At 60.1% G+C, this 26,014-nt stretch overlaps 1 protein-coding gene across 8 annotated transcripts in view; it reads right to left on the bottom strand.

Annotated features, from left to right (window-relative positions):
* The window catches only part of LOC144220329 (actin-binding LIM protein 2-like), an 87,758-nt gene that overhangs the window by 20,142 nt on the left and 41,602 nt on the right, over nt 1-26,014 (bottom strand). For 5 of the 8 annotated variants that reach the window (XM_077750512.1, XM_077750514.1, XM_077750508.1 and 2 more), the window contains 5 exons: nt 20,466-20,567; nt 19,954-20,007; nt 13,062-13,114; nt 12,246-12,384; nt 1,657-1,718 (listed from right to left, as the gene is read on the bottom strand). In XM_077750512.1, the coding sequence (XP_077606638.1) occupies nt 1,657-1,718; nt 12,246-12,384; nt 13,062-13,114; nt 19,954-20,007; nt 20,466-20,567 (410 nt within the window). The remainder of the gene's footprint in view (nt 1-1,656; nt 1,719-12,245; nt 12,385-13,061; nt 13,115-19,953; nt 20,008-20,465; nt 20,568-26,014) is intronic. The other 3 variants (XM_077750507.1, XM_077750511.1, XM_077750513.1) reach the window with 3 other exon arrangements.

Genomic DNA, 26,014 nt, shown 5'->3' with positions numbered 1-26,014 from the left:
GGATGCACAGGCTTCCCGCCCTCGAGGCCAGCGGGGGAAACGTCCACAGAGGGCTCAGCTCTAGATCCTGTAAGGCTCGGGCCTCTGCTCTCACTGGCTGTGGGAGAGGGAGGGAGCACTGCCTCCGTGCGGGGGCGTCGGGACCAGCTGTTCCCAGCTCTCCCGGGGTGGGCGTGGGTGTGTGGAGAGCACAGCCTTCTCTGCAGATGCCGGGGACATCGGTCCGAGTCAGTCCGGCTCAAACCAAGGAGGGCATCTCCCCAGAGGATGCAGCGCCCAGGCGCCAATGATGCGAGACCAGAAGTGCAGAGAGTTCCTCTCCTGACGAGGGCAAGTCCCAGGATGTGGGGGGATGGTCCAGGCTGGGACCACTGCCCTCCTGGGCCCCTGGTCACAGGGCAGCTGTCCCAGGTGTGCAGAGAACATTCTGGGATGCCGCCCACCCCTCAGGACTGCTAACCCCGAGCCTGAGGATTTAGACCTCCTGGTGCTGCGGGGGTCCAATCCTTAGAAGGAAGTTCAGAGAGGCATGCCGCATGCGTGGCCCGGCGCTGGCCCGTTGCAGAACAGGGGTGCGGTTAGTGGGAAGAGGGGGTTCACTAGAGTCGAACCATGCAGAGGGGCCCGGGGCCCAGGACAGACGCAGCAGCGGGTGGGGCAGAGCCCGAGGAAGACAAAGGAGGCTGAGGAAACGCCCGTGGGGTCCCTATTCTTGGATGTGTCCCTGGGAGCCCAGATGTGAGGTGGCCCCAGGGGGGCCGGAGGAGGCCGTCCCCAACGTTATACGCTGACTGCCACGCCCACGACAGGGCACCACCGGGGCTCGGCTTCCCAGCGGCTTCTCTGCGGAACAACTTGCCTTGGTTTAGAGAAACGTCCTCAGACAGAGGAGAGGCAGCCTGACCACGGGTTTCCTGGGGCTGCGGGGGGGCTGGGTGCCATCACACCTGCCCCACCCAGGGGGCCGCACTGGGCACTAGTGAAGCCATAGGAACAGAGACAAAGTGAGCCCAGACCTTCCGTGGGGACAAGACAGGTGCCAGACTATCTGGGCTCATGTTCCCACGTCCCAGGTTTGGGAAAACTGGACGAGGAAGTCAAACCAGCCTTTAGTGGGGTGGGGGGGGGGCAGCCAGAGAAAGCGGAGGACACGCTGTGGGATCTGGTAATCAGCACAGGCGCAAGCGGTGACGCTTGCGATAACGGTGATGCTACTGGTCACAGATGTTAACGACACCACTAGTGGTGACGGTCGTGAGGGTAGACACCCCAGGAAGAAGGTCCTTGACTCACGTCACCATGAACTAGTTGATTCTATAAGATTCCTAATTAGCTCTGGGTCACAGAAGGACGTGGGCCAGGAGGGGCCTCAGAGGATCTGAATGCTCCGGGTGGGTGGCCCCCGTCCCCCCTGTCCCCACACCGAGGTCTCCTTGGGAGCCGGGGACTGGGTTTAGAGGGAGGGAAGGGTGTCCCAGTTTGGTCTGGCCCTGGTCTGTAGAAGCAGCAGCACGGCCCCCCCGGGGGGGGCAGCAGGCAAGAGGCGGTGGGTGGGAGGGGTCCCCGGGCCCCTCCTGGCCAAGTGGGCGCCACAGGCGCTCAGGCTCACGCAGGCGATGGTTAGTACAGGGAGCCAGGGAGGGGTCGAGTACCTACCCGGTGGTCCAAGCCATTCTTCCCGTGTCCTGGGAGAGGGTCAGATTTGGAATAGGGGAATCCTGAAACAGACACAGCACAGCTCTGTCACGCACGCACGCGGGCCCGGCCAGGCAGGGGAGGAAGGGCTAGTGACACACAGAGAGGGCCCTGAAGATCGCGCCCCGCCTCGGTCAGGACCTCTGTCTCCAGGGCGCTGACTGAGGAGGAAGCCGGCAAGGGTGTGACGTCCCCGAGCCTGCCTGTGGCACCAGGAACACCCCGGGGCCCGGCCCCGGTCCCGGTGGGCCCCTGTGTTCTCGGACAGCCTCGGGCCTGGGCACCATCGGTCACCCAGGCCGAGCCGGGGGCAGAGTCAGGACCCCTGCAGGGGAAGGGCTGTGCCCGCCTCTCCCAGTTCCAGCCCTGCAGCACGTATCTGGGCAGAGCAGCGCGCAGGCTCTCTGCAGCATCTTCTGGCTGAGAGGGGAGCGTGGGGCGCGTCCTGGAGGCGAGGACAAGGGGCAGAGCCTGGCCACCCCCACTCTAGGGAAAAGCACCTTTAGGAGGCTTGTCCCTGGTCCTTGGGGGCCCTTAGAGCTCAGGGACCACATCTGCTTATTCAGGGGTCCTGGCTCCCAGCACCGGGCCGGCACCCCGCCGCCCAGGCACCAGCGCCCACCCTGGAGTCGCCAGGCCACTCGTCAGAGTGCGTCTCTAGGGTTCACGAGGCCGTATGTGTGTGCGCGCGCGCGCACGTGTGTGAGTGTGTGTGGGCGCGTGCGCACAGGACCAAGGGCGGAGGACTGAGCCTCCAGAGGTGAGCTGGGGGCCGTGCCCAGAACTGTCCACCCACCCACCCCAGGGCCGCCCTGCTTCTGACCAAAGGATGCTCATCCAGGCGCGCTGGTCTCTGGGAGCCCTCTCACGTCTGCGTGGGTCCCTGCGCACACAGGCAAGCCTGCAGCCTGCGCCTCGGCTGGGAACCTGTCCTGGGGACTCGGTTGCTCCCAGGAGGCCTGTGGGAAGGCCCTGGACGTGGGTCAGAAAGGGCCTTCTGCCACATGGAGGGCAGGGTGCTCCAACTTCTTTTAGCAAAGGCACCCTCTTGCCACGGAGATTTTACATGAACTCTGACGTACAAAACGGGGGGGAAGGGGAGACAAACTGGGGCGAGGGGCGAGTGGCCAGCCACAGTCGCTTCCCCATTCCTCCCGGCAGCTCCCAAGCCTCCGCCAGGTCAACGACTAGCTTCCCTTTCCACAGAAGGCGAATCGAGGCTCAGAGACGGGGTTGGGGCGCTACCCGAGGGCACTCAGCCTCGCAATGCAAGATGGGGCCCCTCCTAATTTACACAGAGCCAGGCACATTCGGGGGTGTGAGGCTGCGGGGTCAAAGATCGGAGGGACCCTCCACTGAGACACGGGAGCCCCCTCTCAGCCAAAGAGGCTGGTGCACAGTTCTCAAGGTGGGGTCCCCGACTAGCAGCATCAGCCTCACCCAGAACTGGTTACAAAAGCAAATTCTCAGGCCCCACCCCCGACCTACGGCATCAGAATTCCGGGGCTGGGGTTCCGCCAGCTGTGTTTTCACAAGCGGTCCGGGACGTTCTGACGGACACTACGGTTTGGGAAGCACATCCCGTGCTCAGATGTCATGCGCCACTCTGTCTTACCGCTTCTCACGCAGCACCCCTCCTCCACGGAGGCCACCTTGTTCTTTTTCATGACACCTGTCACAGGTATTTATTCCACCTACCTTGAGCGTCCATAGCAGATAACCTTAGAAATTTTGCTTCAACCATCAAACAGGATTTTGGAAACTCATGAAAAGAATAGCCTATTTTTCCTATTCCAAGGGGCTTTCCGTTGGGAAGTTCCAAGTCTTTTCATCATTTCTTTTCTGCTTGGACACTTTCCTCCTGTAATTCTTTAAAGAACGTCTGCTAGTGAAAAGTTCTTAGTTTGGCTTCGAGAATTTCTTCATTTTCCACTCATTCCCGAAGGATATGCTCCCCCAGTATGGAATTCATGTTCACAGCAACTGTCTTTCAGCCCCTGTGGTTTCTGATGAGAAATGAACTGCCTCTAGACAGGCGTTTCCCTGTCTGCCTTCTGTCTTGGCTGCTTTCAGGATTTTCGACCCTCTGTCTTTAGATTTTAGAAATTCAGTTATGATGGGCTCTGGAGTGAATTACTTTGGATTTATCCTATTTGGGGTTCAGACGGTTTCTGGAACTTGCAGGTTTATGTCTTTTGCCACATTTGGTAAGAGTTCAGCCATATCTTTGAATTTTCAAACCCACTCTCTTCTCTCTGGGACTCCAATGCGACAAATATTGCCCTGCAGGTCTCCAAGGCTCCATTCATTTATCTTCCACTGTTTTCTCTCTGTTGTTCAGCCTGGGTGCCTTCTGCTGCCCCATCTACAGGACCACTGACTTTCCTCTGTCATATTCTGTTATTCGGTTATTGCATCCATCTGGTGGTTTTTAAATTTTGATTTATTTTTCATTTCTAGAATTTCCATTGGACTCTTTTTTAAAAATTTTTGGTTGTTTCCCGAGTATCTGTACTTGCTTCTTGGAGTGCTTTTCTGATGGCTGGCCCTGAAAATCCTTGTCTGTGAGCCCCAACATCCAGTTCTTTTTTTTAATATTTATTTATTTATGTGTGTGAGTGTGAGAGAGAGAGAGAGCAAGCAGGAAGGTGCAGAGAGATCGGGGGACAGAGGATCCAAAGCAGGCTCTGTGCTGACAGCAGAAAGGCCAACATAGGGCTCAGCCTTGTGAACCACGAGGTCGTGACATGAGGCGAAGTCAGATGCTCAACCGACGGAGCCCCCAGTCGCCCCGACATCCAGTTCTTGGTGTCATATTTGCTGCCTGTTTTCACCCAAACTGTCATCTTCATGGCTCTTGGAGTGGCGTGCCGTTCCCTGTTGTCTCCCAGACGTCTGGGGCATCGCATCGGAGGACGCCGGGTCCTGGGAAAGCCTCCTGCAGAGGCCGCTGCCTCTCTGCTCGGGTTTGGCAGATGGGCTAATTGCAACGGGCTGTGCTTTTGAGGAAAAGCTAGCTTTCGGAACATCTGTCCAAGTGCTCTTCTGGTCTGCGAGGCCAGCCGGTGCCGGCACTGCCTGTGTTTCCCTGGTTGCTCTGTGCCCCAAGGTGGCTGTGGGAGATGCCAGCCACCGTGAGGAGGGCTTCCCAGCTCCACCCTCCAGGCCGCCAGGAGCCCTGCACATCTGCGGGTACGGCCAGGAGAGCACTTGGCGCCACTGCATGGGAGGCGGGAGACGTGGGCCCTGTATTTGCCCTCCAGTCCCAGGGTCCCTGGCCAGCCCACCTCCTTCTTCCCACCACCGGGAGTTCTGTGATCTGTCTGCTGTATTGCTTCGGAGGGTGGGGCTGGGGACGAGCAGGAGCCGTAGAGGCTGCCATGTGGACCCTGGGGAGTCTCACCCCCAGGCTGCCATGTGGACGCGTCAAACTCGGCCTCTCTGGGGCTGGGACCAGCCGTCAGTAGACTTTAGAGGTCCCACTGACCCCGTGTGCAGCCAGGGTTGAGAGTCACCAGTTTAAAAAGTCCCCTCACACCTTCAGAGACGTCACCTGACCCTCATAAGCCTACACATTACATACAACCCCCTTTTATAGGTGAGGAAGCTGAGGAATAGTGAGAATAAATGACCCCTATGAGGTCAAGGTCTGCTGGCAGAGATGCCAAGGCCAGAGCCTAGGACCTCCGGCTTCAGGAACCAGTGACCCCACCTGCTCCAGCAGCCTCGTCAGGTGTGGGTTTAGCAGGTGGGGGGGGTCTCTTAGGCACGTGCATGTCAGAAGGCACTGGGTGGCCATAAGAGCGCGTGCTGTGTGTACTTGAAAGAAGGCAGGTCTGCTGTCCCCGGGACGAGGCGCCAGCTGGGTGACTCTGAGTCTCATCAGCCCTCTAGGTGCTGGACACCCTCCCGTCCCCAAGTCCTCGCCAGATGGGCTCCCCTGCCACCTCCTCTCGGAAGCCCACCTGTGGCAGCCTTTCCCTTGGCCTCCCGCGGGGACCGCTCTCAGGGCCCTGAGCACAGTCTCCTGGCTTCTGAGAGGTCAGTGTCTGCAAGGAGAGGCCCCTCAGGGGATGTGGCTGCTCCGGATGCTGCTGGAAAGGCTGCCACAGCCCCGGGGCGTCTCCGCCACAGCCCATCAGCCAGGTGCTTCTCGGAGCAGATCTGCATCAGCTTTGCCAGAACCACGGTGGCTTTCCACGGACACGTGGCTCCGTGACCTTGCGGCTGCGTGACCCCGCACAGGTCTGCGTCCGGGACGGGGCTGGAACTGCCCTCAGCCCCGAGCGACCGTGAACAGGAGGCCCAAGCTCCAGGCCTCAGATGCCAGCGAGAGGGGGCCTTTGGCCTTGACCGAGCTCTGCCCAAGGCTCAGGTCACAGGATGCGGGACCCCAAAGCCCAGGTGCCTCTGACCAGGAGGCCTGGGTCATCCCCATTTCTATAGACAAGGCCATTTTAAAAGCAGACAAGTTTGTTTTTGTGCCCAAAGTCACAAGGCGAGTGACAAGCTGGGACTCACGTCCGAGCGGACCAGCATCCGGATCTAGCACTCCCTGCCGGCTCGTCCTGTGATCTCGGGGACGCTGCTGCTGCCTGTGTCCGTGGCAGCCACTGTCCTTCCCCTCCCCCGCCCCCACCAGGAGCAGTCCCATGTCCCAGGAAGAGGGGACAGCGTAGCCCGGGAGGCCCTGTGCCCAGCACTGGCGAGCACCGAGAAGCTGATACATGTGAGGGAGGGAGGCACGGGGACATCCCCACGGGACCCGCGCCCCAGGAACTAACCATCCCCGGGGGAGAAAGCACACAGAGGGTCCTTGATAAAGTGCTCCCGGCCTCGGATGGGGGAGGGGAGACAGCTTCCAGCTGGGTGGGGGTGTTTCAACGCCCTAAGGCAGATCAGGAGGGGGACAAAGGATGCCCTGAGACATGTGACCTGAGACATGGGCTCCCCTCCATGAACCCCGCTCTGCCTTCGGCTCCCGCCCCTGCCCCCCAGTCAGAGGCCACACCCATCTGGTCCCAGAGGGCAAGGCCGCTAGTGAGCAGCTACAAGGCAATTTGCTAAAAGCAGAGTCCCCAGCCAACCCGCATCCAGCTCTGCCCAAGGGTGCCCCACTCTCGCAGCCGGGGGTGGTCTCTCCCAATCAGGGGCCCACAGTGTTTTCTGGGTCGAGTTCCCCTCCGTGACATCTGGAGTGTCCACTGCTCTTTCTGGGGACTGGACACGAGCAGAGAAAGACAGCGGTCTGTCCATGCAGCCGGAGGCCAGGGTCTTCTCCAAAGAGCCGGCTGGCCACGCCCTCCCCAGCAGCCTCTGCACACCAGGGTGGCCGCTCGCCGCCCCCGGGCCTCCCCGGACCCCTCCCCAGCCCTGGTGCCCTCCTGCCCCGGCGGCTCCTCTGGGTCTCCCTCTGCCCTGACATGGCGCCTTGCCCCCCCACCCACTCTTTCTCTCCCCTTTGCCCAGCATTCAGCAGAGATGGGAAAGAGGAGGAGGACCCGGAGGGACGCACAGAATCACAGTGTATCTGGGCCTCAGACTCTCTGGAGAACACACCGCAATCTCTGGAACATGGGTGGATCAGGCACATGCCTGCGGCAGGTCCTGGCTCTCAGGCTACCCACCGGCATCTGGGCGCCGAGGACCCTCGGACACGCTGCTACCAGCCCCCACCTCTCTGGAGCCCCCGGCCCATCCGCCCGCCTCCGGGCAGCTCAGCCTGGAAGTTCAGGCTTCCGGCTCAACGGGGCTCCCCTCATTCTTCCCTGCTCTCCGAACAACTGCTGAGCCAAAGCGGCCCCGCGTCATTCCTGATTCTGTCCCCCGCCACGTACATCCTTAACTGCTCGCACATGGCCCTGCCATTCAGACCGCTCCAGGGGCTCCCCCATGCTTGTGCGGACACCCCGATCCCTCGTTTCCTGGTCTCAGCCTCCATTCTGTCCTCTGCGAAGCTGCCCGTCTGTTCTGGTTTTAGACACACAGAACGGAGCGCCTGGTCCCCGGCGCACAGCCCTACACCGCAGACAGGCCCATCCCCAGCAGACAGAAGCTTCCCGGATCACACCCAGACCAGCTCGGTCCTGGCCCGTCCCTGCCCTGCCCCTCCCCTGGCCTCCTGCTTCCCGAAGGGCCACCCTGCTGCTCACCTCCGCACGTTTGTACACGCTGTGCATGCCGCTTAGAACACCCCCGGGGACACCTCCCCCCAGCGCCCCCCTGGACCCTCTCTCCTAGGATATTCCCCCAGGACGCTCCCCCGGGAAGCCCCCCATGACACCTTCCCCATAGGAACCTGCCCCTAGGACCCCCGCCCAGGACACCCTCCCAGACGCTGCCCCCCAACCTGGATGACGGCAATGGCTTCATAAAGTCTTCGGTGCCCCCACTCGGGCCTGACGAGGTCGGGCTCTGCTGGGAATCTCCAGGACCACATCTCCATTTGGACATCGTCCCCGGGTGACCAAGCGCCCCACGACGCAGCACATGCAGCCCTCACCCCTACCGCACGGGCCCCCTTAGCACCCACAAACCGGCCGGGCTTCCTCCAAGTGTCCCCTTGGTTCGAGCCCGTACCCCCTCGAGTCTCGCTCAGATATGGACCCCCTTCCCCGGCCGCTGTGTTGAAAAGTGCCCCCAGAACCTCCTGGCCTCCTTATCTGCACGGCGTTGATGGAACTTAGCCTCTAACTCTGTTCCCGTCTGAGTCCCCACCCCAGGAACAGGTGGGCTCCTCAGGCCCGAATATCCAAGGTGCTCAGCGAGGATCTGCTGAAGGTCGGGTGGGTCACGCCCTCCCCCTGGGCCTGGTCTGGCCTGTCGCGAATGAGGAAGCGGCATTGATGTCATTCTTCAGTCCTGAGGTCTGTGGATCCCACCCCCGGGGGCCGCGGGGCACAGGTAAAGCAGGTACTCTCGTGAGATGGGCAGACGGCACATCGGGGTGTCTCTTTCAGTCATGGACTAGGAAACGAGGGAGCAATTCTTGCCACCCTGAAACTCCAGAGGAGTGACGGGGGGACAGGAGAAAAGGGCACTTCTGACCCAGCCTCAAGCTCGTGGAAAGCTGGAGCAGAGCCCTGTCTCCTAACCCCCATGCCCGGTGGGCACTGGGAGGGGCCCAGGGAAGTGGTCCCGGGCCGGGACCCCCCACAGTGGCGGGTGGCAGGCAGACCATCACGTCCCATCAGACACGGGACTCCACAGGGAGGGACACACAGAAGGGGACACAAAAACTAAAGCCACGGGGACCACCATCTGTGCTGCCTCAGTTTCCAAAGCAGAGCTTTTCCCACCGGACCCTTTCCTCCATTCCTCACGTGTGCTGGGGACTCAGGAAGGGCCTGTTCCTTCAGAAGCGCTGGGCTCTTTCTAGGCGTCCCTGAGTCCTCTGGGCGGGGTCTCTGGGCGGCTGGGGTTTTGTCTTATGCCGATGTACCCCTGACCACCCAGAGGGGGTTGTGGGGGACCTCAAAGGAGAAGGCAGGGCCTGAGGGGCTAGGATCGTGGGGCCCAGAGCAGGCAGCAGGCCTGTCTGCAGGGTCCAGGCTGGGGAAGGGGGCTCGCATCACCTCGTGTTCTTCTGGGGACAGTGAGTCTCGTCCTGTAAGGCTCAGGACCCTCTGCTTATAAGAGACACTCAATGCCACCCCTTCCCTGTGCACAAGCCAGGTTCATTGCTGCCATGGCACACCATACACGCGGTCCAGACAGGACCCTGGGTGCAGGATAAAGGAAAACAAAAGCAATCTCTAATAAAATACGCATTTCCCTGAGACCCCCTTCAGAGGGGGCGACGGTGCGAGCAGAGAGCCGCTGTCACGAAGGAGAGGGTCCCACTGCTGTCCCTGCTGCTCACTCTCCGCCTTCTCTGCGCCACACTCCCCTCTGCCTCTCCGCTGCCTAGCACCGTGCCCAGCACATGGTAGGTGCTCAATATATGTTCAGTGGAGGGATGGATGTAGCACTGAATGAAGAGCTCAGCCCAAGGTGAGATGTGCTGATGGTGTCATGGGTGGGATGAGCTGGGGCCCCTCCCCATTAGCCCTCGGAGGCTCCGGGCGGGCGGTGGCGGGAGACACGTGTGTGCTTGCTCCCGCTGGCGTCCCCGCCTCTCTCAGCGCCTTGCGTGCTTCTCGGGGGCAGGGGCCACTCTTGTCTTCTCGGTCCCCCCTTGGCGCCCCACACAGCGTCTGGCACAGAGTGGGTGCTCAATAAATACCCGTTGAATTTAATGCATCTCAATTCAACAAACATTTATTGAGCGCCCGCTGTGTTGAGTGTCACACTCCTACCTTCCTTGGGCGCGCTACACACGGGTGTCCCCGGGATGCGGCTGGGCGTGCCTTGCCGTGTGCAAATGCTCTGCTCGAGAACGGTCGTCTCCCAGTGGGACTGGTGTCGTGGACTCCCGTTGGGAGCTGCTTGGGGAGGGTCCACGGAGCCCCTCGGGGTATGAGTGCTGCCCACCCCCCACCCCCCAATGTCGCAATCGGCCGGCAGCTAGCAAGGCACGCTCGATGTCGGCACGGCCGCAGCCTGGGTCCGTGCACATCGGAAAACAAGGCAACGGCCCCAGGACCGAAGCGAGAGCACACGGGACAGCACAGTGGGCTTCCCGCTCAGAGGAGCCGCCATCGGGACGCCGTACAAAGTGGAGGAAAGACAGAACCATCGAGTCGTCAGAAGCAAGCAAAGGGGAAGGACACACACACACACGCACACACACAGTTATCTGCGCTTTGGAGGCACCTCCCCGGTTGGATGGGGGACTCTGCGAGGCAAGGAGGGTCCCGCAGGCTGGGTGGGCCCAGTCGAGAAGCACCAGCACCCCCACCCCAGCCTGCGGTCGCCTGCGGCCCAGAGGTTGATGGGGAGGGAAGAGTGGGGACGGGGCTGAAACAAGACCTTGCAGGTGTGCGGCTGGCCCATCAAATCCGCGCGCGCAGCCGCGGGCCGCGCGGGGTCCTCCTCCCCTGGGAACCGGGGCGTCTGGTGCCAGCAGGTGCAGGGGGGACGCAGGGCCACGCGGCAGGTCGGTGGCACGGGGACGTCCCCACCGGCAGTCCCTCGGTCTCCTGCCTCGGCTTCTCCCTGCCTGGTGCCCCTCCCCCCATGGGCTGCAGGCATAAGTGGGGACCCTGGGCCAGCGGGGGGCGGGGGGCCGCGCACCGCCCAGCAAGCAGAGGGCGGGGGGCTGTAAGGGCCACCCTGACGTCCCCAGGCACTGGCTTCCGGAGAGCTGCTGGGCTTTGTTGGGGCCGCCACGACCCCGGGCACGAGAGGGCGGCTGGGACGCCATGCAGCTCGTGCACCCCCTTCCAGAACAACTGCCGTTAGGAACAAGCAGACACAAAGCAGAGCTGAGGCCCGGGGTGCCGGGTGCCCGGGCACAGAGAAGGGCTGGGGGCGGGACTGTGACGGGCCCTGCACCCACCTGCGGGCGGGACAGCGGCCGGGAGGAACATGCCGCCGCGGTGACATTCAGCCTGTGGCCGGCCCAGAGACCCCCACATTCAGAGGGCTGCACCCAGGCAGGGCCGAAGGCGCGGGGGGTTCACGGGCATCCACTTACAAGGCTCACCCACAAAACAGCGCGCCTGTGCTGTGCTCGGCACCCTCGCACCCTCGCCAACGCCAATGCCCGCCGTCTTCACCCCTGCTCCTCCCCCAGGACGCTTCCGCCTGTCAGCCCCGTTATGGTTCACAGTCATGAGGATGAGGATGATGATGAGTCTGTTCACTGAGCACCTACTATGCGCCAGGCAGGGCACTGGCTGCATGCACATGTCCTCTCCTCTGCTCCCTCCCGACCCGGCCAGACAGGTGGAGCGGAGGCCCAGCGATGACGGAGCGGCCCGGCCAGCATCCGCTCTGGTCTCTGCCTTCTCAGGCCCGTATCCATCCTCTGCTTCTGCACTACGCCTCATGCTTGCCCACAGGACCCCTCCCGCAGCCCCGCGGGGGCTCAGAGACGTCCAGGCCTTGCGGTGCATCCGCCCGTGGCTGGCTGGGGGGGTTCCCCTGGAACTCACAGCCTCTAGAACACACCATGTGGAGCCTTGCCCTACGTCTGCAAACCAATCCTAATCCAGCCCTCAAGACTCCCAGAGCCAGACAGGTGTCGTCTGGACCCCCTGCGGACGGGACGCCCCCACCCCCCGCATCCCGGCTCAGGCAGCACCGGGGGGCAGTGCCCGGTCATTGACTCCCAGTCTGGACTCCCTGCCTGGACCATGCTCACGTCTGCTCTGGAGGGAAACGGGCCCTCAGCTTCCGCCTCGCGGCCCAGGATGCCTTCTTTGTAAAAGAGCCCAGGAGCCCCGATTCGGCCGTCCGGGTGCTCACCAGCTCCCGAATGTTCCGGGAGACACGACGTCAGGGGGAAACTCAAACACAAGAGGGTCCTCACTCCTACCTGGTTTGCTCTTATATTTTTTTTTAATGAGCAAGGCTTGGATCTGGGGACGGGTTCCAGGGTATGGGGCCCCTTTGCTGCGAGGCCTTCAAGCCACACGTACAGCTCTTTGCTCAGAAGAACCACTCACGTGAGTAAAAGTTGTCCCCTTGCATTGTTTGGAGAGGGTCTCTATCGGTCCCGCTGAGGGACAAGGACTGGCTGTCTAGGTCTGGAGAGTCAGTACTAGTGTCTGTGTCCCCCTTGAGAATCAGCCAGCTGGTTTTCTGCTGAGAGAGAAAACAAGTCACGTGAATTTCGAGGCCGTCGGCAATGGCGCCGCCCCATTTTACAGATGAGAAAACAGGTTCTGGGAGGTCGGGGCTTCTCGCTGGGCACACCTCTCTCCACACACACCTTCCTCCCTCAACGACAAGCCAAGGGCCCCAGCTCTCCATCCGGGGGAGGGACACTCAGCCCGGGCGCCAAACCCTGCCCGCAGCCTGCTTCCGTCCTGCGGGCCACGGCCGTGCCCGTGACTCCACTCACCGCCTCTGCCTGTTTCCACGGCAGGGGAGCCACACCAGACATGGCACGGCCCCCAGACCCTCAGTATTTACCCGGACCCTTCACGGAAAACCTCCACCAAGGCTGTTCTCCAGCCATCATCCCAGAAGCCCCCAGAACACACATGGACGCGTTTTCCTTCGTTTTGGGACATCTGCTCAGTTACAGAACCATGACCAGGTCACACGGGCGCGTGACAGAGACTTTGGCCGGAGACCAGCAAGTCCCGCGTGTGAGGAGGCGGCGGTGGGGGGGGGGCTCGTAAGTCTGGCCCCTGCGGATTGCGGCCTCGCGGGACCCGGCCGGGAGCGGAATGTAAGCGAGGGGCCCTGGGGTTTCCGCTGGAGAATTCCCAGGACACAGGCTCCCTCTGGGCAAGGCCGCTCCGAGCCAGCATTACCTTCCTGTTCTCCTGCTCGAAAATGCAGTCCTCTCCGTCCGGTCGCCTGGCGGCTGGAAGGGAAGAGCGGGCTGGTCAGGGTAGCGCACCGCCTCCCCGCCGCGGCGCGCCCTCCCCACGTTCGCTCAGAAACAGACGGCGATCGAGACCAGGGCAACACCGCACACGCCTTTTCAGGGCCGGGGCCAGGGCACGCCGGAGGGGGCTCCCGCGGGGACACTGCGGGCAGCCACATGCGCCCTCACACGCGACAATACTCAAAACCAAGCGCGGTGTGCACAGTGATGAGCTCTTAAAACTCCAGCCCAGCCTCCCCCCCCCCCCCCCCCCCACCCACCACAAAGCAGTCAAGCCGTGTTTTCAGATGCGGCCACTTGGCACCTTGAAGAACACATTCTCTATTTTCCTGGTTTAACCTAAATAATAGGAGAATTTGGTCACCCGGCGCCTACCGTGTCCGATGCGGCCAGGAAGGCACTACTGCTCATCCCCATGCAACCCCTTTCACAGATCGGGAGACTGAGGCTCAGAGACACGACGCGCCTTGCTCAAGACCACGGATCGGGGGTGGCAGAGGCTGACATCTGAACCCAGGTGGTCTGTCTCCAGAGTCCCCCTCACTTCCTGCCACCCACAGAGCACACGACAGGCAGTGAGCTCTGGCCCTGGAGAAGGTCCTTGAAGAGCCGTAAAGGAGGTCAGGTGTCTGTATCCTCCACTGGTCTTTCATTTTTTTTTCGGTGGGGGCGGGGGGCCGACATCATGTCCGAGCACGCCGGACCGAGCAGACCGTACGACGAGATACTGACAGTCCTCAGGATCCCACACGGGCCCTCCCGTGCTGAAACACGGACCCCATGCACGGACGATCACGGGAAAACCCCGGGGCCCTTCCCCCCCTCCGTGGGGACCGAGGCCACGTAAGGACACGCCGGCGGTGGGGCCCTTACCTGCAGCCCGCGGAGGACTTGGACCTTCTAGCCTTTTGGAGCACCCTGCCTTGTGCACCACCAGGGACAAGACTGACGTCAGGCCCAAGAGCTTGGAGACTGGGGACTGGGCTACAGGACCTTGACAAGATAAGGTCACGACTGAAGAGCGCTCTGGACACGCTGACAGCGCGATTCTCCCGACGGCTACCTGTTTCTCCTCCTTCCGGGAGAGACAGCGATTTTCCAGCGTGAAGATACACGCCCTGCTCTCTCCACTCCCGGAGGCCAATTTACAGCCAGCNGGTCCGCCGTACATCAGCCGTGACTCTGGGCAGCCAGCCGCCGAGCAAGCTCTGGGGACAATCAGGTTGGTGGCTCCCTAGAGCCCTGGGAGCACGGCCATCGCTCAGCCCAGAGAAGGTCTCCGGGGCTGGGTCCACGGGCGCCACATGGACCGCCACGGCGGGGGGGAGGGGGGAGGGGTAATTTGCAAGTGCAAAAATAAACCCCCCAAAAACAAAAACAAACAAACAAAAAAACCCCAAGAGGCTCTTTGGGACGTGAAATCCCAGCCCTTGGAGTTCAGGCCACAGGGACCAGAGGCCACCCTGGGTTTGAGGATGTCACACAGCCGTGGGTGACAGGTTGGGTCACACGTTGCCGGCTGTAGAGGGTTTGAAAACCAGCCCTACCACTGATGAGGAAGAATCCTGCCAGGAATTAGCAAGTTTCTCTGCAAAGTCTCTGCTAGGTGTGCACAACTTAGCCAGGCTCACAGCAGGGGCTTCCCAAGGCCAAGTGTGCCAGCCGGAGACACACAGGACACGACCCAAGATGTGGGAGCGGGGGAGGAAAATACAGGAATCCAAGGAATCTGGAACTTTGTATTGTTTGTAGCCTGCTTCCTTAACAGCCCTGAGCCTCAGTTTCCTGATCTGTAAAATGGGCCAGTGACACGCACCCCCTCCCCCCCCGCCCAGTTGCAAGGATCCATGAGATAAAGTATGTGGATGCAGGAACACACTGGAGAGGAATGAAAAATCTGGAATAAACAAGAGGCCAGCCGCGCAGCTGGCAGCAGGCCGTCTCCCAGCGTCGAGGGAAGACAGCCAGGAAGTCGGGCTGCACCCGCCATAAGGAACCAGGCCGTTCCCTCCGAGCCGGGGATGGCTCTGCCGTGAGGCGCCCTCCTGGGACGGGGGAGGCATCCCCGGGACAGCGGCAGCTGCCTTCCACCTGCCTTCCCTTCCTCTCATCTCAAACCCCCAAAGCGAGCTCAAGCTCACCCCAGAGACACACAGAGAAGTGACTGCATCCTGCTTCAGACCGGGGACCACGGGGACAGCGCGCGTACCCTGCGGGGCCCCGTCCCTCCCTGGCCTGCGCGGGAGGACGGAGGGAGCACCTTTCACCGGCGGGGCGGCTGCAGGTGCGGCCTCCTGGGCAGCGGCCTCCACTCCCACGGGCGGCCGAGAGCTCCGCTGGCTCACATATGGGGCGGCGTCTGGGGGAAATGCCCGTCCCGTGCCTGTGTCTGGACACGCGGCTTCCTGGGAGGCTGGGGGCGCGTGTTCCGTTTCCCTCTGGAATTCATCGTAAGCCCAGCCCAGCCTTGCTCCATCCGGGGGACCTCCCGCCGGGAAGCTCCTGCTCTGGGCCTCGCATCAGGGCCCGATGGCGGCGAAGCCTGGAACCCACTCTCTTGGGGGGGTGCGGGGAGCGGCCGAGGCTGTTGTCCTGCCTGCCGCACCAGGGTCATTGGGCTCCCACCACAGGCGACCGCGGTGCCCTGGTCCCGTCTGCACTCGGTGGCCGCTGCTCCGCGCCTGCCCCTGACTGTGCAGGAAAGGGCTTTTCTCGTCCTGGCCTGGCCCGGCCCCCACCGTTTCCTATTTTCCATTCACTTCCTTTTGCTTCCTTTCTTCTGTCTTACTTTTTTTTTTAAGCCATTAAATCTCAACCAAGCAGAGCTGGGACTAATACAAGAACATACTGCTGGGCCCTCAATGCGATACGAGGAGAGCAGAAAGGTCAGGGGGTGGGGGTCAGGGGTCAGCACCGGCTGGGCCACAGAGTGGCCACTTCTCGTCCCCAGTCTTAGTGCCACCGTCGGAGTGGCACCGGGAAAAGCGTGAGCAGCGATGGAGCGTCTGCGCAGAGCAGGGAGACAGTCACGGCAGTGATGGGGCGCCCCCCTCCCCGGGGCCAGCAGGCTGGAGCTCGCTTCCCCCCAAACAGGACTGGGTCACGAGCACCAGAAAAGTGGGATGCTAATTACAAACAGCAACAACAAAAACCTGTTATGAGTTGGAAACAGGGAATTGAAAAGTAAATGCACTGATTAAAAACTGTGATTTTTAGGGGCGCCTGGGGGCCTCAGGCAGTTAAGTGCCTGACTCTTGGTTTCAGCTCAGGTCATGAACTGGCGGTTTCATGAGTTCAAGCCCCACATCAGGTTCGGTGCAGGCAGCACGGAGTCGGCTTGGGATTCTCTCTCTCCCCTGCTCTCCCTGCCCCTCCCCCCCAACGCTGTCTCTGTCTCTCTCAAAATAAATAAACTAAAAAAAAAACAACCCTAAAACCTATGACTTTTAAACTGGTTGGATATGTTATCTTACAGTGAGTAGATGGTCCAGTAACTGAACGCCATCGCCCAGAGTGTCCTGGCACAGGTGGAGAGTGAAAGAGCGGCTTCTCCGGCCTGAACCTTGCTTCTCTCCCATGAGGGATGAGCATGGTGGGGGGTGCACACACACGCTCACACACTCACAACATATGCACATGCTCAAACATGCTCATCCATGCATGGCTCCCACACGTGCACACTCACACACATGCTCAAACACATGCATGCTCACACACGCTCACATACTCATCCATGCATGCTCAAACACACACATACACTCACCATGCTCACACCCTCGCAAACTCACGCATGCACACTCATGCAAACATGCATGTTCACACACTTGAAGGCACATGCACTTACACATTCACACACTCACCCATGAATGCACCTCCACATGTGCACACTCACACACACATGCACGTTTATGCAAGCACACCCACTCACCCATGCTCACACATGCTGGAACGCACACGCACACTCACACAGGTACACTCACACTCATCCATGCACGCCCACACACTCATCCATGCATACACACATGCTCGCACACATACGCATGCTCACCCATGCATTCTCTCACACATGCACATGCACACAATTATGCACGCTTACACACACTCATCCATGCGTGCTCACACATGCTCGAACACACATGCACACACACATGCATGCTTACTCATCCATGCACACCCACACATGCGTGCACACTCATGCAGGCATTACGCTCACACACCCTCATCCATGCATGCTGACACACATGCTCACACACGCATGCACGCTCACACACACTCATCCATGCATACTCTCACAGACGCATGCACGCTCACACACGCTCATTCCACGCTCACAATGCTCATCCATGCATGCGCTCACACATATGCACACTCACAACCCGCTCATACATGCATGCTCTCACACACATGCACTCACACACTCTCATCCATGCATACCCACACGTATTTGCACACACACACATGCACACTTGCACGCGTGTATCTGTGCATGCCCACGCACATATGCACACTCACACGCATATGCGCTCACACACACGCTCATCCATGCATGCTCTCACACATATGCACACTCACACATGCATGCACTCTCACACACGCTCATTTGTGCATGCCCACGCACTCTCACGCGTGCTCTAACACACACACTTCCGACAGAGTGTGCTCTATCTGGGTGGGGAATCTTGTAAAATCAAAACATCCCGAATATTCAAAACCAAATACATCCTAACAACCATGATTTTCTGAGTGTTACTGAAGGAAGCCTGGTTAAGGACAGTACACGTCACATGCTGACCCCTCCATTCACAGCCCATTTACATTCACAAAGGGATAGACTTTATTCGTGTTTATCCCTGGGATGTGGCCAAATGCTTGGTGGAGAGCAGGTACCCCATAGAGTTCATTTCATAAAAGACTCAACATGCCAGACGCCCGAAATGATCAATGCCTTTGGTCACTGCTCAGGGCTCGGTTATGGAGGAATTCACTCGCTTTTGGATAGGAGGGGCCTTCGTACCCAGTTTAAAAACACCACCACAAAGGTTATCACTGTTAACAGCAAAAATCAAATGTCTCCATTGGACGATTTAATCAAAGAACTTAATGTTGGAAGCTCTCGGTCTCAGATCTGGCTTTCAGACATCGCTGAGCAATTTCAGAATCTGATTTACTGCCTCTTCCGCCTCCTAGGGCACCGGCCCCTGCTATACCATGTGTGTGAATTACATGTTTGAGGTTAATAAAAGGCCAAGTCTGTGAATCCCACTTGTGGGCCAAGAACAGAACACGCCCCTTTCCATGCAGGCTTGAACACGGGCGCCATGATGGTAAGACAGCTCTTAACACAACACTCCTTCCTTCCGCTGGGCCTCAGTCTCCCCACTTGTAATAAGAGGGGGCTGGTCCGGACAATCTCGAAGAGCCCTGGCGTCTAAATAGCCCACCCCTCTCTGATCCCTCTGGGAGATCTGTGCTCCAAGCTTCCCCGGCTAAGAGGCAATGGTGTAAAAGTCACTGTCCTCTGGGCACCCGAGAATTGAATCCATTCTCTTCTCTCTTGGGAAGAGGGAAAAACGTGCGTGCACGTAGCCCAGGGCTTATTGCGATCAAGGAAAAAAAAAACGAACCTTGTTGTTTGTACAGTCAGACCCCTGATTTATCAGCGAGTCACAGAAAGCACATTTTTATCACACTTTTTTTCTTTGGGTGCATCGGGATGAGAACTTGGGGATTCCTCTTCCCATCTCCCCATTGCGTGCAGAGCACTTTACAGTTTATAATGCATTTCCATACTCATTATTCCATCTGGTCTCAGAACCAGCCCGTGAGAAGGGCAGGGCGGAGGACTCAGTCCTATTTTGCAGATGAGGAAACAGAGGCTCAGGATGGTGAAGCAAACACACCGAATCACCCAGCAATTCCACCAAGAAACTGAGAGGGGAGACCTTGAGCCTTCTGCTTTCTGCCCCATGGCTCCAGCCACCTGCTGTCTGTGCACCTGTCCCAGGAGGACTCAGGTGGAGCAGAGGTGGGCAGTCCCCTCGCTCAGAGAGGGAAACTGGCGAGCAGAGGGGACCCCCCTCACTGTTGGACATCTCCAGCCCCTATTTATTGATGCAACGATCTCTTTGCCTGAAAACTAGCTATTCATTCTATCTTCAGAAATTCCTAAAACACAAGAATAAACGACTAGTTCTGGTTTGTTTTGTTTTCCAAAAATCAGGCTGGGTTGAGCTGTGGTGCAATAAGCCTTTGTCCCTCACCACCTTGGCTGAAGCCAATCTGGCTACTTCACTCCAAGGGAAACAGTTTTGGGGCGCCTTGGTGGCTTAGTCAGTTGGGTGTCCGACTTAGCTCAAGTCATGATCTCGCGGTCTGTAAGTTCGAGCCCCGTGTCGGGCTCTGTGCTGACAGCTCAGAGCCTGGAGCCTGCTTCGGATTCTGTGTCTCCCTCTTTCTCTCTGCCCCTCCCCCACGTATGCTCTGTGTGTGTCTCTCTCTCAGAAATAAACAAACATTTTTTAAAAAGTGAAACAGTTTTCATGCAAACCTGCTCTCGGTTATGAACTCCCACCCCAAGCCCAGTGACGTGTTACTGTGGGCTTCACGACACACACAGGCGTCCTTACTCAGAGGTACGCTCTGTCGTGTTTTACGAAGAGGCTCCTGGGAGCCCGCTCATGACTGCATTTAATATTCAAGACTGCCCGTGGTGCCTTCCCCCTCGCTGATCGGAACACAACAAAAGGAAGCATCCAGAAGCAAGAGGGTGCAACAGGCATGCAGGGAACACAGCAGCAGAGAAAATCCGACTGTACCATGCTGTTTGTAGATAGGGGGTTTCCTATAGATGTTATCTTTTACGCCAGTGTCTGGGAAAGAAGAGAGAGAGAAGAGCAGAGTGAGCGAGCGAGCAGACTGGAGGTTTCCACCCGCCGTGTCTCCGCAGCAGCCCTCAGGCACCAGATCCAGAGTGGCCAGAAGGGATCTGGCGCCCCACAGGTGCCTGACGCCCAGGACCCACGCCGCAGACCAAGCGTCAGCCAGAACCTAGTTCAAGGGGAGGCGTGGCAAAGGGAGGCGGCTGCAGCGGACAGCGGGCCGGACAGCGCGCCGGACAGCGCCTTCTCTCCAGCACATTCCCAGGAGGGCAAAGACGTCTCCCTGGTGTTTGTATGGCTTTGGGAGAAGTTCAAACACACGGCCGCTGCGGGATGTGCCAACCCGCAGAGTTGGGGTGGGGGTGGGGAGGAGAGGCCTGGGAATCGGGGCAATGCCGTGCAACAGATGCTCTGCGTGGCAAGCCTGGCCACGCGTCCTGGGTGCCTACCTGGGACGTGGAAGTGGCGAGGCGCCTGCTGGTAGGTGCAGGGGGGAGGCTTGCTGTCTGAGAGCACCGAGAGGCTGGGGGTGCTCCGGCCACTTTCACTGCCTCCAGACGGAAGAGCGAAGACAGGCAGAAGGGAGGAAGGGGAAGCGAAAGGAGAGTATGTCAAATAGGAACCCTCGTTCCCAGTGAGCCCGTCTCCCCTGGCTGGTGGAGGCCCCCCCAACCCTCTGCACAGGGAAGGGAGGGGGGCCCCCACCGACATTTCCAGGCTGGCCCCATGGCTTGTTAATCCAACCTCGGGTGGACCCCTTCCAATGGCCCCAGCAAAGGAACAGGGGCGTCGAGGGCAGAGGGTTTGCTGGTTGCTAATTCCTGGGGAGGCTGGCCTGGCTCTGGGCTGACCCCCCACTCTCCTTGGGGTGCACAGCTGGGCTGTTCAGCCATGGCTGCTGCCTGAATCCAGCAAACTGCAAATCCACCCAAACTAAAGCCTCCCTTTCTGAGTAGCCCTGTGTAGAAAGATGCAGCCTGCTTGGAGAATCCATACATTGACCATCCAGAATAGGATCGCAAATTCTGTCCCTAAAAGCCACGGAGTAAAATTTTCCAGCTACAGGAGAATACGAGAAAGTTGGTATTAATTAGCTGCCGTGTTCCTAAAGAAAGCCATTTTTTGGCAAACCAAGTGAAAAGAATTCTCCAATTCTGGCTCCAATTCCTTATTCCATCTAGACACATAATTTCTGTTTACTCAACAAGGTTGGATTAGCAAGCCACGAATTTAGGCAACCACAGTCCCCCTGGGGGAGTTCCCCGCCCTACAGGCACCTATTTGAGGAATGGCATGATAGACAGAACGCGATGGGCACTGTACGCTTCGGATGGCGAGGTTTACGTCTCATTTTAGCAAGGCACTCATAAGGCACAGCTCGTTTCCTCTCCCGTTAGCCTCAGGGGCCCCTGTGCCTTAGATCAGGGCCGGGAACTACGAAGGGGCTCTCCTGCCTCGGAAGGAGCCCCGTGCGTTGTAGCATCGGGACCCAGAGGTGACCAGGAAGTGAAACAGCCCAGAGTGGGGACGGGCAGGGGGCCGCACGGAGCGCTAACGGGGAGGGCATGGCAGGCGTGGGCTCAGGGCGCGCTGTGACCTGGGGCAGGCGCACTGGGAACCGGAGACAGCATGCAGGCACGCCTGTTTGGGCCGAGACCACGAAACGGGGTGCTGAGCACAGCTTCGAGCATCTTCCCGCGCTTGGGCGCTAGTTTCACCTGTCAGCGCTGATGGAATTTCACGCAGGCGGCTGCCCCCTATGGCAGCGTGAACCCTGCCTTTTCCTGAGCCTTCCGGAGCCTTCTGGAGCTCCACACCGACCCAGGCTCCTCCTGCAGCTCCCTGGGGACCAGGGGCCCTCGGGCCATTTCTCGGCTCCTGGGGAAACCATGCCCCATGCACACAAAGGAAGCTGCAGATTGGTTCTACCAACCGTGGCCCCGACTGGCTCCATCCCCAAGAGCAGAGAAACCTGGCGGAAGCGCGGGCTTAAAAAACCCACCCGCACCAGGTCCAGAGCAGCTGAGGACGGCGCATTTGGGGTTTCACAGCTAAGCCGGGCGTGATCCCGGCACGGCCTGTAGAATCCGGGAGGCACTGAACAGCTCATTTCCTCCTGTCTGGAATTCACTGGCCCTGGTCCACCCAGCTCCTGCCCGGGTGGTTTCAGACTATCAAACAGGTGAAGGGCTCCTGTCTCCACCAACCCCTAGCCTGCAGCGCAGCGTTCTCTTACGTCACAAGCAAGCCCCCGCGTGCGTGTGTGGATCCATCCGGGGGGCGCCCACGATGTTCATCAGGGGCTCACAGGGCACAAGACCCAGGAGCAGTTGGGGACCCAGAAGCGGTGGCCCGTCATGCCCACCCATACCTGCCTTCCAGGGATACACCAGTTGCCAAGCTCTGCCATCTTGTCCCACACCTCCCAGCCCCCTTCCCTGCCCCACCCGCACTAGTCAAGACCCTTCCTGGGTCGGAGCTCCGGTACCAAGCTTCTCTAGAAGACAAAGCGCACTGCCGACCCTTCCCTTCTCTGGACTCGCTCAGTCACTTCATCGTAGTAACACGCTGACTGCTGACATCAACTCCTCCAGGGCTCCTTGCCGTGCTCTGCCTACCTCAGCCCTGCAGGGCTCGTACCACCACCGCATCTGCAGGAGGAAAGGGCCTGGGAGGGCCCGGGGCCAGGGTCCTGGTGGGACCCAGCTCCACCCTGCTCACCACACCACCCTGGAGGCTCCAGTCATGCCCCGGGGGCCAGTTTCCCCCATGGCCTTCAAGGCGAAAGCCCCAAACCACTGATGTCGCCATGGATGTGGGACCCCCAGAGGAGAGCATGGCTGTGCGGTGGCTTTGAAAAGGCACAGAAGCCCTTTCCGAGGAGGCTCGTGGCTTCCGGGAGCAGTTCAGGGAGGAGGTCAGATCTTGAACTCTACTGGTGGAGAGGCTTCTTCCTTTTAAAAGTTAAGTAAGTGATTTAATTCGGAGCTGTTTCAGGCAGTACGGGCGGCCCCTGTGCGCTCTGCGGCCAGCCCCCTCGCTGGTCCATGGCCCACGTGCTCTCTGAATGCCACACTTTTGTTCGGATTTCTTATTCCCCCTTAGTGTCCCCTCCTGGACCCAGGAGCCCGTCCAGGACATCACATGGCATTTTCTCCGCCCGTCCCCCCAGGCTCCTCTGGGCTGTGACAGGTCCCCAGACTTGCCACGTTGCGAGGATTCCTTCGAGGGGCGCTGGTCAGGTGCTCTGAGCGAGGTCCCTCAGTCAGGACTTGCCTGAGCATTTCTCGTGATTGGACAGGGATCGCGGGTCCCCGGAGGAAGACCACGGCGGTGCAGTCATGTCAAAGGCACCTGCCGTCACTGTGATGATGACCTTGATCCCCTGGCCAAAGTCGGGTTTGCCGGGCTTCCCCTCTGCACGGCCTCCTCTCTGCCCTCCCGCACTGTGCGCTCAGTGGGGAGGTCACCACGCTCAGCGCAGCCTGAGGCCTGGGGAGGGGGCTCCCCTCCTCCAAGGTGGTGTCCCAGGTAAATCACTGGGAGTTCCGCACGGGAGACGTCTGTCCCTTCTCCCTCAATTACTTATTTATGCCAGCGTGGGCTCGTGGGTTCTCATCTCACACCTTGGGTTGTGGTCAACGCTCTTAATTCATTTCCCTCTTCAGTCGTCCCAGCTTTACACCCCCCACCCCCCGGTGGCTCCTGTGGAGTCCTCTCAAGGTGGCCAGAGGGAAGCCCAGCTCCCATCCGTGTGCAAGGGTGTGTTAAGGACGATAACCAAGATGTGTGCGGATTCTCACGTGTGCAACGTGCCACCACGGGCCACCTGAGCCTTGACCACAACCTCCCAGTAAGGTGGACGGCCCAGGGCACAGCCAGCGGGTAGGAAGAGGGCCCTAACCTGAGGCTCTGCACTGGAAGCCCCCTCCCCCCTCCCCCCATGCCACACAGGTAGGAGGCTCGCTGGTCAGTAAGTGGAGGCTGCTCAGCGAAGACATTCTGACAGCTACCGCCTCCCATTGACCCTCCACACCTATTTGCTCCCTAACTGGTAAGAGGTCAGCCTTAGACCTCACACTGCCTCAGAAGACATACTGGGCTTGAAACTCATACTAGAGTGTACACAACTGCCACCAACACTGAAGCTGCGTGCAAGGTCTTGGTGGAGGGGTAGTCCTGGTCATTGAGACGGGGGCGGGTAGGTGTGTCTGGGATGAGGGCCCAGCAGGGAAGGAGGAAAGCAAGGGGCCCTCGTCAGCATCTGGCTGGGTCGGGGCAGGCGCTGGCTGGGGTGAGGGCGTGCCTCCCTTTGGGAAGACCTCCGGCTACAGCAGCATTTGTAGAGAAATCTCCACCTAGAGGAGCCAAGGATGCTACGGATGGAACGAGAGGCCAGGAACAGCTTTCCTGGGGACTGTGGATGGACGCAGGGCTGTGACCAGCTGGGGGGAGGGTGGCGGGCAGGCCTGTGCACAGCTGGCCACTGGCATGCCCATAGGCTGGGATGCGCTAGAGCACGAGGCTGAACGAGAGCATCAAGGAGAAGAGCACAGGCTCCCTCGGTGTGGCCTCTGAGAGGGGTCCCAGGACCTGTGGTGGTCACGGCTATGAACAAGAGACCAGCTCGGCTCTGTCCCAAGGAGCTTTGGGGTCTCAGAGCCTTGGTCTCTCTGTACCTTGGTCTCCTCTGGGGTGAGTCCTGGAAAAAGGCTGGGCACTCCCAAGGTCACAAATGGCCCTGGAAGTCGGGCGTGGGGTAGAGCCGGGGGGTCAGGGCTCCCCAATATCTGACTCAGAGAGGAGGGCGGGGAGGCTTGGTCTGACCTCTGACAAAGGGTATTGGTGGCCAATTCAGCCACCAGCGCAGACATGGACCTCAAAGGGCGCAGGACCCACACTGGGCGGGTGCCTGTATCCACCCACGCAGCGACCCGACTGCACAGGCACCGAGCCCCTGCCCGTGGGGGATGCCCTTGGCCCGGCTATGAAACAGTTTCTGAACCACATTTGAGGGGGAAGGGGGTGGAGTCTGTCTGTCTTTCTGCACGGGAGGTGGAGGGAAGGGCCTCATGGCTCTTGCCCGAGGACAACGGGACTGCCTCTCCCTGGCCATCTCTCACAGGGCTGAGGACGGGGCGCCGCTCCCCCTGACCCGCCTGGAGCAGGCACACCGCAGGTCTGGGGCGCTCCCCTGGGGCCTGCGCTTGGCCGACGGCCCACCGGGCTCTCCTCCCCGTGGCGTGGTAAGAACTTGAGGGTGGAGAGTCAGAAGGAAGCAGAGAGGTGCACAGGGTCTGCTCCCAGCCTGGACTGCTCTGCGGGCCACACCTCTACCAGAGCCCCCCAGGGGAACAGCCCCACCTAAAGCGGGGCTGCGGCAGGTGGCAGTGGAGGGGGAGCCGTGTGCCCCGGGGCCTTTGGATGTGTGAGCAAAGGGAGCAGAGACATCTCCTTTGGGCCCTGCCATGACCTTTTCTAACAGTCATATCACTCTGGTTTGCAGTGAGCGTTCTGTGTGCCTCTTGGTCACACGACACCCATGTGCCACGTAGATGCGTGGGGTAAGGCGGTGCTGACTGCTTTCCCGTGCACGGGGCGCACCATTTCCGGCTTCCCACGCACGGGGCGCACCACTGCACCATTTCCGGCTTCCCACGCACGGGTNATTTCCGGCTTTCCCAGGCACAGGGTGTGCCACTTCCGGCTTTCCCAGGAGCTGGGGGAGGGCCATTTCCGGCTCGCCCACGCACGGGGGGGGCCATCTTGGCTCCGCTGCTTCCCGAGAGTCAGTACGTCCAGCAGGACAGTCCCTTCGGGTCGGACGCTTCCGCTCGGCGGCTGCACGACGGGACATAATGCGTCTCCGGGGCGTCCGCAAGGACATCCGATCTGCTTCCTCCGACGCCCGAGCGTCTTCCCGTGGTGCCTCCGGTCCGCAGGGCTTCCTCACACAGTGCCGCCCTCGGTGGTTCAGCGACAGGCGCGCGTTTCTCGC

This window comes from Crocuta crocuta, unplaced genomic scaffold, assembly GCF_008692635.1.
Source record: "Crocuta crocuta isolate KB4526 unplaced genomic scaffold, BGI_CrCroc_1.0 scaffold179, whole genome shotgun sequence".
NCBI lineage: Eukaryota > Metazoa > Chordata > Mammalia > Carnivora > Hyaenidae > Crocuta > Crocuta crocuta.
This window is presented reverse-complemented; position numbering and strand designations above follow the sequence as displayed.